The 12,197-nt window shown below is 40.0% G+C and overlaps 1 protein-coding gene across 4 annotated transcripts in view; it reads left to right on the top strand.

Moving 5' to 3' along the window:
• Positions 1–12,197, top strand: part of EBF1 (EBF transcription factor 1) — a 487,852-nt gene that overhangs the window by 42,897 nt on the left and 432,758 nt on the right. For all 4 annotated transcript variants that reach the window (XM_077468416.1, XM_077468414.1, XM_077468417.1 and 1 more), the window contains exon 5: positions 2,048–2,121. In XM_077468416.1, the coding sequence (XP_077324542.1) occupies positions 2,048–2,121 (74 nt within the window). The remainder of the gene's footprint in view (positions 1–2,047; positions 2,122–12,197) is intronic.

The following is a 12,197-nucleotide window of genomic DNA, read 5'->3' as shown; positions in this document are numbered from 1 at the left end:
TGTAAAGAAATACATAACCTCTTCTGCCTCTTGCTCTTCTCAAATCCACTTCATTGCAGTGAAAGGTTTCCCCAAACTGACACTTCATTTTTATGATTTTACCTCTACTTTCCTGATACAGCAGTTGTGCAGGGTGTGTAAAGTATCTATAGCGGTTTAGGGGCTAGGCATACATCATCAATTAGATATTCTTGTAGGATCATCCAAGATCCAAAAATATGGGCTATGCTTAAGGTGTACAGACTAAAACACTCCCCTAAAGAAAGGATAATACATGGATGACTACAAAACCAAGTATTCAAAAACGCTACACAAAAAGGTCACATATATCATAAAATAAACGACAAAACATAAAAATAAAAAAATCATTATTATTCAGAGAAATAAACCAATAATATACTCTAGAAAACAAAAAAGGGAACATGTTAAAAAACTAGACAAGGAACTTATAAAAAAACAAGTAAAAACAGAAATGCCTCCCTCTGAGATGCCTATGAACTGGAAAAATACATATAAGTAAGATTAAATAGCAGGTGATTCTTGTGACAATGTTTATAATGTAAAATTTAAAAATAACTCTCTCGGAAACTCATTCATCCTGGCCGGTGCCACAATTGTGAGCTGCACATGCACATTGTCAGGAAGATTGCAAACAGGCAAGTAAGAATCCTTTATTGAAAAGGGACATAGTGGGGAGATGTACTATAACTGGTGCACACAGAATCTAGTGCAGCTGTACATAGCAGCCAATCAGCTTGTAAATTTAGCTTGTTCAGTTAAGTTTTGAAAATAAAATCTAGAATCTGATTGGTTACTATGCACAGCTGCACTAGATTCTGTGTGTACCAGTTTTAGTAAATCTCCCCCAGTATGTCCCTTCTGCCATAAAAAGCCTGCCTGCTTATATGTTTTGTGTGTGTGTGTTTGTGTGTTTGTGTGTTTGTGTGTGTGTGTGGGGGGGTAAAGTTTCCCTTTAATTTCTACAGCTAACCTTCATCCCTACCATATCTTCCATGATCATAATTAAAATCCCATTAATTGTTAAGACAGCAGCCAATGAAGAAGAGCTGGCCTTGTTATTCTACTGTACAAAGTAATAATGTATACATCCACAAAGACCCCACAAGGGAACAACTTAGTGTAACATTAAAGTGTATTTATAGCCTAAATGATGGGAAACATACGTTCTCTCCATTCCATACTCTATTCAAAACTGAAAAAAGGTTTGATTTCGGACACACGTTATGGAAAAATATCTGTTTGCAGAGAGCAATGTGATAGCCCATATCAACCAAATGCATTCCAGTTTTCCAGATGGGAATATCATTTATAGCTGAGCTTTCACTTTTCTTTGGGGATGATAAATAAGGTGATATACTTATCGTATTCCACCTCTTCATGTGACCGGTCCCCCAAAGCCTTATCTTTTCACTGACTGCTTCCAGCTCTCTGATGTCATCCTGTGCAATGCAGGACCAGCAGTCTGGTATTGTACTTGAGGACAAACAGGATCTGTTCAAAACCCAGAAGCATCATATAGTGAAGAAGAAAGCTGGCTACCAGAGGAGTGAGGTATAAAGTAAGTATATCACTTTATATATCATCCCCTAGGTAGAATGAGCAGTTTATGGTAAATGTTTTTTAAGCTTTAAAGGCAATTCAGCTTTAAAGGTAAAAGGTAATTCAGCTTTAAAGGTAAAAAGTAATTAAGCTTGTAAGATGCTTTTTGACTGGTCCTCCTTACGTACTATTCTACCTCTTAGGTACTACACTTAGAGTTTGTTCTTTGTGTTTCTAAATACCTTTAGCATGAAAACAGTACATCATTTTTATCAGAAAAAAATCTTATTTTTAAATCGGTGTCTTATTAAATATTAGCAATTTCTAAAAAAAAGAACAAATTGTAGGCATATTAAATAAAATCCGGTAAGTAAGCACAAAGTGAAGTGCTGGTCACTTTTTGGAGCACCCTGATGCCTACAGTTGAATAGTATTATAAAGTTTATTTTTTATGACTTCACTAACTTTCTTCTTTTTCTGTTTGCAGGCTATTATCTATGAAGGGCAGGATAAGAATCCAGAAATGTGTCGGGTCCTACTTACACACGAGATCATGTGCAGGTATAGTTTGGAATAAACAGTTACAAAATCTTGCTTGTGGAGCACTCGAAAGTAGTAGTCTCAATCTCATGTTTGACCTCATATTGTGGGATAAAGCAAATGTACTTTTTTTGTCAGAATCTCTGTGCATTGCCTTACCCAATCTCAATCAATCAATTCTTGCCCCAAATTTAGTGTGTAAGTGAAAAATAGAGCTTTTATTCCCTTGAATTTTTGGCATATATAGGGATATTTTTGTAAAAATTTGGCATTTATCCTCCATGAATTAGAGTCACTGAAAGCTAAAATGAAGGTGTTTTTTAAGGGTGCAACAGGCTTTAAATGGCTTCTGAGGATTATGCCACGTACACACGACCCGACTTTCAGTCGAAATGAACTCTGACGGACTTTTCAACAGAGTTCCGATGGGGTTAAAACGGACTTGCCTACACACGATCACACCGAAGTCCGATCATTTAACGCGATGATGTACGACGGGACTAGAAAAAGGAAGTTCAATAGCCAGTAGCCAAAAGCTGCCTTTGCGTCGTTGTTGGTCCGTTGGACCTGCATACAGACGAGCAGTTTTCTCCATAGGAACTGGTTCTGGCAGAAAGATTTGAAAAATGTTCTATTTCTAAAGTCCGTCAGATTTTGTCGACAGAAAAGGTCCGATAAAGCCCATACACGATCGAATTGTCCAACAGATTCATTCCGTCTGAACTTTGCTGTCGAAAAGTCTAGTCGTGTGTACACGGCATTACTCAATCACCCTTTACCCACCCTGGACCTGTTCTTGTGCAAAAAAAGTGTCCCCTAATTAACTTTATCATTTTACTCCTTTTTCACAAAAAACTGGTTGTAAAACAAAAAACTAAAATAAAAAAACTAAAACAAATACATAATATACTGCCAATAGAAATATTAATTTTCAAGTCCACCATGATCAGCCACACTGGGCAATGATAAAAGCTACAGAAGGTAAAGGGTTCCTCCTAGGTAAAAAGATTGAGAGAGACTGATTTAGACTGAAATGTGTATGATCAGTTTAAAGGAGATTGTATAGAAATTGTACAATCAGATTGTAATGCAATTGAGGTGACTTAATTAATACGAAATCTGGTGGCTATGGGTTAGGTCACTCATACATAATTTAATGATAAAGATGCTATACATCAGCCTTGCTGGCGCATACACAGCTGCGGTATGGACAGACAGGAATGGCTGTGATTGATAGGCACTCAGCGCTCCCTCCTACACACACTCCTACACCCACACTGATACATTTATATTCTCTCACTGGGGTGGTTTACCCTGTTTATCTTCCTATCAGGTTACCATACTGATGGTATGGATTTTTCCCTTTTTAAATACAATGCAGAGTAAAAAAACAAAAAACAAAAAAAAAACTAAATAAATAAAAATCCACAGCTCTCAGCAGGGGAATTATGAAGCCGTTGAAGGCAAATTATGTTATTTGTACAGTATACTTTAGACAGAAAAGCCATATTTAAAATGTCAGGCAGCTAACGCTGGAGATTACCATTTTCCGCGCTGCCTACGGACTGGTAAGAGATGCTGTTTATTTACTTGGCGGCTGGGCATTAAACAAAGCTGCCGCTGGGGCGCGGGCACAATTATTTGTTTAACTCCTTCAGCCCCAGGATAAAAAGGTCAATCCACAGCATATATCAGATCCAGGCAGATGGAATAGTGCTTGTTATTTAAAGAAGAATTACAGAAAGAAAATACATCAGTGGTAAACCGAACATTATGTCATATCAGATTATTTACTCTTTGTCTTTTTTTTTTTCTTTTACATTTAAAATTTTGTATTAGGGTTATTTAAAGAGGACCTAAATAAAGCTTCATATTTGGGTCACTATTAATATTTGTAGAAAAAAATCTGCTGGGATATTTACCTATAACCAAGGTTGTCTACCTCCAGTGACATGCGGCCCACTTCTTCAAGGACATGTCCTTGTTACAGTGGTGGCCCAGGGTAGGCTCTGTGGCAATGGCACTAACTGTGGTAGGGTGGTCCAAATGATTTCAAAGGTAATTAAAACCTGGATGCTCAGGACAAATTTATCAGCATCCATATGCATTGATGAATTTTACAGCTAATTGGCTTATCTAAATAATTTTCACATTTGTTTTTAAGTGAAGGTAAATTGGGTATCTGGCGCTCCAGGCGACAATGCCCTTAGTTTTCTAATAATGTACATTTGATTAGTCAGTCTTTAGGTAAAAACAACGTTGAACCGCGGTAAGGGGGTGATTTAAAAAGAGGAAGCCATCCTCAGAGTGTGTACAGGTACTGTGCAAAACATATAAAAGAAACAAGGGCGGAGGGCACCTCTCTAAATGTAGTATTAAAACAGTATCAATTATTGCACAAGATTAAATGGGAGTCATGCTCATCATAAGTATGTAGTCCTGGCAGTTCTTCTGCGTCCCACAGGCTCCTTGCATGATCCGCATAGCTGGGAAAGGTTCTGCTGTGATGTTGTACTGAATAGCTGTACATTCGGGAAAACCAGGAAGTAGTCAGCTCCATGCTGTTCAGCTTGAACCGGAAGAGGAAATGATGTCACCAGCAGGGGGCGGGAGGAAGGGGTCAGGACTGTCTCTGTGGAATGAAAGGCTAAGCGCTCGGAGCTCACAGCTCCTTCTACTGGCCTATATATCTTGTAAGTGTTTTTAATCTTGTGCAATAAATTATACTGTTTTAATATTACACTTAGAGAGGTGCCCTTCCTTGTTTCTTTTCTACATTTGTTTTTAAGGATGAAGAAGGATTTTGGCACACTTTCTCTCTCTCTCTCTCTCTCTCTCTCTCTATATATATATATATATATATATATATATATATATATATTTTATTTTTTTATTTTTTCAATTGAAGCATTAAAGTGGAAGTAAACCCATCGATTTAAACAGTTAAAAAAAAAAGGCATGCAGGGAATGCTAACTGCGCATTGGCTGTGCTCTCAGCCAAACTATCAAACCATCCAATGGCTGGTGTCATAACGAATCACATGTGCAGCACCATAGCAGTTGAAGATTAAACAGAGGCAAAGATGGCAGTTTCCTTGGCTGAAATTGATAGGGGAGTTTACTTCCACTTTAAGCTTGCATGTGATCACTATGTCACAGTTGATATGGTGATCACAAGATCAGAAATCACTTCTGATTGTTGTTAGCGGGGGCCAAAGCTGTTAGTGACAGCCAGATTTGATAGGCGGCAGCTGTACAAAGTGACAGCCAGTAGCTGTCAAGCCAATGGTGTTTTTTTAAGACATCCTCAACACAGGGCATAATGCTGAGTAACATACTGATTTTTGAGTGTGAAGGGGTAAATAGCAGGCAAGTCAATCAGTAACCTGGTAGTGCTATATGGGGAAATACTGCAGGAGAGTCAGAAAAACGATTAATTTACCTTAATATAGTTAATTAAGTTGCCATTGCCAACTTCTCAGAATGCTAGTTGCCTGGCTGTCATATCGATGCTGTAGCTTTAAGACATTCATTTTATAAGGAAAGCATTTTCAGGTCTGTCCAAGTAGATCTTAGATTAACTTAAAGATACTCTATGTTACCCATCTTGATAGGATAGAAGTCTAAGAAATAATAGCTGAACTACTTACCTTTCCTGAAGAAAATGGCGATCTGAGCTCCCTTTTTAATAGCATGGCATCATTTCCATTGTTTCTGTCAAATGGTCTTGGAGGACTGGAGTTCAAAGTTGGTCATTGAGAAAATCTGGCTGAACACTGTGGAGTTGATTTACTAAAATTGGAGAGTGCAAAATCTGGTGCAGCCATGCATGGTAGCCAATCAGTTTCTAACTTCAGCTTTTTAAATTTAGCTTTGACAAAAAAAAAAACCTTGAAGCTGACTGGTTTCTATGCCAAACTGCACCAGATTTTGCTCTCTCCGGTTTTACTAAAAATAAAAACAGTATCTTCCAGTTGGCAGAGATTACGTGACTTGGTCACATGAATAGCTGCTGGTGGTAATTTAAAGCAGCATTTTTTCAATAAAATGTATTTTGGCCCCTTCATTTCCCTTTATGTATCTCTGTCGACAAGACTTGTTTGTTATAATAGCTCCTTACTTGATTTCTGATTATTTACTTGTATTCTCAATGTCATTATTGGGTTAAGTGTTGAGTTGTAAAGCTGTCCAATCTTCTGCCTGAACTCAGGACCTATAATTATTATTACAGGTACTCATATAGCGCCATTCATTTACACAGCGCTTTACATATATATGATACATTCACATCAGTCACTCCCTCAAGGAGCTTACAATCTAAGGTCCCTAACTCACATTCATACAGACACATAATAGAGCCAATTTAGACAGGATCCAATTAACCTACCAGCATGTCTTTGGATTGTTGGAGGAAACTGGAGTACCACACAGGCAGAGGGAGAACATGCAAACTCCAGGCAGGTAGTGTCATGGTTTGGACTCAAACTGGCAACCCTAGTGCTGTCGGGCGTAAGTGCTAGCCACTGTGATGCATGTTCAAAAAATACTTTATTCATAAAACAGAGAGAGAATACAAGTGAATAACAGAAAATGTAGCATTTATGAGGGATAAGTCTGTACTGTACTGTTTTAACAAATTATGAGTGGAGATTCAGACTCTTACAAAATACCTATTGCTAAATTGTTTTCTTGAAGTACCCATTATAGGTTGACTTTATTTGTTAGAGCTCCTAAAAAATATCAGAATTTAAGCACTTTTTTATTTATTTTTTTGTTATTCATAAAATATTAAATGTAGATGATATGATTAATCCTTGATCCCCAGTATTCCCAGGTATGGCAGGATAGAATTAGTTCTGGGTGGGGAATTTACCCCTCCACCTTTAGAAAACATGAAGCGTGTTAGCACAATACCATAGTAGACTGGAAGTGCTGATTTTGCATAAGAGGTGCAAATGGAGCTTTGGTTATAAGCATAAAATTAGAGCCTGCTCACCATTCATCAGCTCACCTAATTACTATGCACGGCCATTTGCCATATGGTGTGAAAGACAGCTTGCTTCCCCTCAGTCGAAATTCCCTTTAACCAGACATGAAATAGTGAAAGCCCTCCGTTTGGAAATAGCATGCTTTAGAGATTTAATCCCCAAACAACTTTCTGCAGGGGCTTTCTGTCAAGACTAACAGTGCAATAAAGCTTTGCATTTATGTGACAAAAGGAGTAAATTTATGGGGCATTAAAACAATCCCGTGGCTAGTGCACTGAATTCAGATGCCGAGCAGCTTCTGGGCATTAGACAATTGGCTAGTCAAGAATTAACAGGTAAAGAGCATCTAGGGGTTCGATGGCTGTATATTTATTTTCTGTTGCCTATATTTAATTCATAAACAATTTATAAACACATATTCACATTTATGGATAAATGACGGACCCTTTCAGGAACTTGCATTTACCATTACACAGCTGACTTCTTGTCAATTGATCCTATGCAAAAAAATGTTATTTATTAAAGCTGAACTCCAGGAAGATGTACATGACAGCCATGTACATGACAGCCAATTATTTATTAAAGCTGAACTCCAGGAAGATGTACATGACAGATACTGATGCAGACCTGTATGTGTTATTTCATTGATAAATGTATTTTTGTTAAATGCATGCAGCACAAGTACCCTAATCTTATTTGGTATTAGCCCCCTGCCATCTACTGGACAGAAGAGCACAGGCTGGGATGAGTTGAACAGCCAATTCTTCTGCTTTCACCATCCAGTGACAGTCCGGAAAAGGGACAGGGCCTGCAAGTGTTACTTGTATCAACTTCCCTGTTGACTCCAAAATCGCCAAATTTTGTCTCCAGATTTTTAATGAAGTTTCAGGGAAAAGGGCATTCCCTTTTAACTAGCCTCACATTTTTAAAGATAATGTGTGCTGTCTGTCTTACCAGCTTCCTGGATAGTAGAGATGAGCTAGGAGTTTAATCCAAGCCTGTTAACAGGTTTTTCTCCCACAAAAATCCACACCAGACCCTTATCTAAGCATGCAGTCTGGCTGGCTAGTAAAGGGAGGGGGGGGGGGGGGGGTCAAGGGTGTTCCAAAAACACCTTGTCCATATTTTGATGAGTAAAGGGCATCCCTACCACAACCCTGGCCTGGTGTTTCTGGGGGTCTGCAGGTTTATGAGAATCTGCAAGTCCCTTAAAAATAAGAGAGCCCTCTAATCATTCACAAAAAAAGTGGAAAGTACATAAAATCAGACAAGAAACTAGCGCTAGTGTCCTAGTTGGAAGATTTTCCATCTATTCCAGTTCTGATGACAACCCACAATTTGCAATTTCCTTTCACTTTGAAGCTCGATGATAATGGTAAACAGGGTAAATGGAAAAGGTGAATTTCCCTAACAGGGGCCACAGAGAGCAATAAAAACCTGATTGGTGTTCTGGTAAAAAAAAAAGTGCCTTCCTTATTCCTTGGTTATACTTTAATTCTGCTTCAGAGTAACATTAGCAATAATTACAAACACAGTGCAGAAATTTTGAGAACATTTGCCAGATGACTCTGAATATCAGGTTGTCTTTTATTGGCTTACACAGTAATGATCATGATTTTAGTGTATTCCCTGAGCACCGCTGAGTTCCCTGTACAATAACATGGTTTTCCACAAACTCTATGTACCACATATGGAGAAGCCATGTAGAAATTGGCTGCATTGTGTCAGGCACTGACGACAGTCATAAAGGTGGCTTTGTCAGGCTCTACAGGGCTCTTTGTGCCATTGCCCCAACTGGTAGGAGGTGGCTCAGGTCAAGAACAGGATTTCTGTTTGCAGCTTGCAGTCCAGTAAAGTTTCAGTGTTATGTATAACTGTGTCCTTGACAAAAGCAGCCATCTTGTTAACAGATCAGATTACCAGATGATGTCACTGTGGCCTGGACCAATCAGAATGTGACTTGCCTGCTAATGTGGTTTAAATGAAACAAAGGCAAAAATCTTATTGCTTGCTGTGGGTTAAAATGTATTGGTGAATTGTATGCTTTGTATCAGAGACATCCTACTGTCCAATTCTCTGATCCTTAAAGGGTTGTTTTCCAGAAAAATATTGTATTGGATAACTCTAATGCCACGTACACACGATCATATTATCCGGCGGACTTGGTCCGGCGGACCAGAGTCCCCCGGACAATCCGCCCGTGTGTGGACTCCGGCAGACTTTTTGTTCCCAAAAGTCCGGCGGACTTAGAAAGAAGTCTTGACTCAAAATTGTCCGCCGGACTCGGCAGTCCAGCAGACAATCCACCCGTCTGTGAGCTAGTCCGCTGGAATTTTTAAATGAATGGACTTGCCCACACACGGAGTAAAGTCCGTTCATTTTGAACGTGGCTCCAGGTAGACGGGACTAGCACAGGAAGTCAATGTCACCGCCTCCATCGTCAAAATTGACACCTCGCAAGCCCCGTCACCTGGTATGGATTTAAAGGGGAACCCCTACGCATAAAAAAAGCATGGGGGTCCCCCTAAAGTCCATAGCAGACCCTTATCTGAGCACGCAGCCTGGCCGGTCAGGAAAGAGGTTGGGGACGAGCGAGTCCCCCCTCCTGAGCCATACCAGGCCGCGTGCCCTCAACATGGGGGGGTGCTTTGGGGAAGGGGGGCCCTGGCCATTGGTTGTCGGGGTTTGCGGGCAGGGGGCTTATCAGAATCCGGGAGCCCCTTTTCTCCTTCATTGCCGCCGCCGTCCGGAGGTCTTCTTCCGACTTCGGGGGTCTTGTCCCGCTCTTCAGTTCTTCTTGCCGGGCCTACGCTTTCTTCTTATTGCTCTTTTACTAGCGTTGGCCTGGTCTTGTCGCTGTCACTGCCGCCTTCTTCTTCCTGCTTCTTCCTTCTTCTTCCTTCTTCTTCTCTTCTTCCGATGTTGACACGACGCTCTCTCTGGCCACAGTCAGAAGTCCGGTCGTGTGTGGACATGTGTCGGCAGGTCCGCTCGTTCGGAAAGTCCGGTGGACCTCCGCTGCAAAGTCTAGCGGGTTGTCTGCCGGACTAAGTCCGCCGGATAGTCTGATCGTGTGTATGTGGCATAATGCATCTACTACATATAATGATAATGTTTAGTACATGATTTGTTTTGTCTCACATCTTTTTATTTAAATTTTCCTCCACTTTTACCTGCAGACGTGCCTCCTTAAAAAAGATTTAATCATTGTAAGTTAAAACGAAAAAATATGCAGTACAACATCTGCAATACATGCAGATTTCCCTATTTTTAGTCATTTAAAATGCTGCAAAAAAATACTCGTTGATCTGCCTGAAATCTACTTTCTGTAGTAAACTCTGACTCTAATCTCCAAAATCCCAAGCAGGCAGGGCTGACAACACTACTTGGAATTTGAGCGCTACAGAGGCGGCATTGTCGGCTCCCTACAGGAAGTCAGGCAGACACTGGATTCCTGGCAATTCAGGAGTACTTTTTTTTGGACTAGCAATGTTTGAAAAGCAAAAACATGGGGGAATTGGCATGTATTGCAGAGATGTACTGAATATGTTTTTCGGCCAGATATACACTATAAAGGTGACCATTATAAGCATCACTCGCAGTGTTGTAATTTGCTTCAGCTCCTATTATTGTCACTTTTGTTGAAGGCTACGGTATATTATTTAGCATTGTCTGTCTTCTCTGTTTATCTTTTGTCATGTTGTCTACTATTTTTGCAAAAGGCAGCCTGGAAACAACTGCAAGTAGTAATATTCTATGGAATGGCTGGGCAGCTTGTTCTGGGTTAAAAATACCTAGTATTTTAGTATATGTAGCACTCCTCCTAGGGTGGTGCTGAATGACTCCCTAAGTAGCGTGGCAGACTGACATTTCTATCTCAGAGTCTGGTTCTTGGTGTATGGTGGGGTGAAAAACAATTTGAGCACCCATCACTTTAGCCTTCACCTATTATTGGAGAAATATATTTTAGACAAAGGGGTTTGCGGTTCTATATACCCCAAAAGCACGAAAATAGGACAGGGATTCAGAAAAATGGTAGTTAAGCAGCCTCTTAGTAAATTTTGTTCTTGTGAGAGCAGAAAACTGGTTTATGACACTGTAAGAGCAGTTACAATCTTTCTTAATTGCAGTGGATCTCTCTGTAATAAATCTGTCCTTATAGAGCAGTCAAAGTTACCTTGACCTGTGGGTGTTGAGTCCTTCTTAGTTTCCAGCAGTAGCTTTTACCCAGCTTCTCAGTGACACTCTTTAGCAAGAAGACTTCTCGAAAGCCCAACTACCTCCAGACATCCACTACAAAAGCTTAAAGCTGAACTTCACTCAAAAAAAGAACCCTTTACATTGAGACTCAAGCTAAGATTTTTAGTTGTATACAGACATGGACAAATCTAAGGTTGAAACTCCATATAAAGACCGATAATCCTAGACCCTATCCCATCATCATCCCTTCCCCACCCTCAGGCTCTTTACCAAATTCTCCCCTCCACTCACTTTTTTCCTCTTACTCTCCTTTTTCCAGAAACATCAGATATCGGTATGGTGACAGTCTTTAAGTCAGTAGTTAAAAAGGATTTTAAAGGTTCCTTACCTTTAATGAAGTATGTTCCACATTGTGAAGGCAGTTGGATCATGTAAAACTCTTCTGTACAATGATGGCAGGTCCTCTTCCTGCTGTTGAACTTACATTGCTGATAGAGTTATTAGCTCCAAGCCTTCTGTGATGCTGCAGTGAACAAGCTCCTGACTGGGACCCGCTACCTCTTCCCTCCTCCTCCATTTTCCATTGGAATTTTTTTTTTATAGTGAACACTGCATATAACATGATCTCTCAATGGAGATGAATTTCAAGATTTGCTCCCCCATTCATTGATTGTGTTACATGCAGTGTACAGTATCAAACAGAGGAGGCGGAAAGAAGGGGGCGGATCCCCATCAGGATCATGTTCATTGCAGCTTCACAGAAGACTATTACCACCTTCAGCGTGGGAAATTCAGAGACAAGAAGAGAACCTGTCACCACAGAACAGAATATTTCTACAGGAGACAGCTGCCTGACAGATGTGGGATGCACTTTATTACAGGCAAGTTAGGTCACTTTAGCTTTAAGGA

Source organism: Lithobates pipiens, unplaced genomic scaffold, assembly GCF_037356315.1.
Source record: "Lithobates pipiens isolate NorthernLeopardFrog02 unplaced genomic scaffold, aLitPip1_a1.2 Scaffold_8, whole genome shotgun sequence".
Taxonomy (NCBI): Eukaryota; Metazoa; Chordata; class Amphibia; order Anura; family Ranidae; genus Lithobates; species Lithobates pipiens.
The sequence above is the reverse complement of the archived record's forward strand: the minus strand, read 5'-3'. Positions and strand labels throughout refer to the sequence as shown.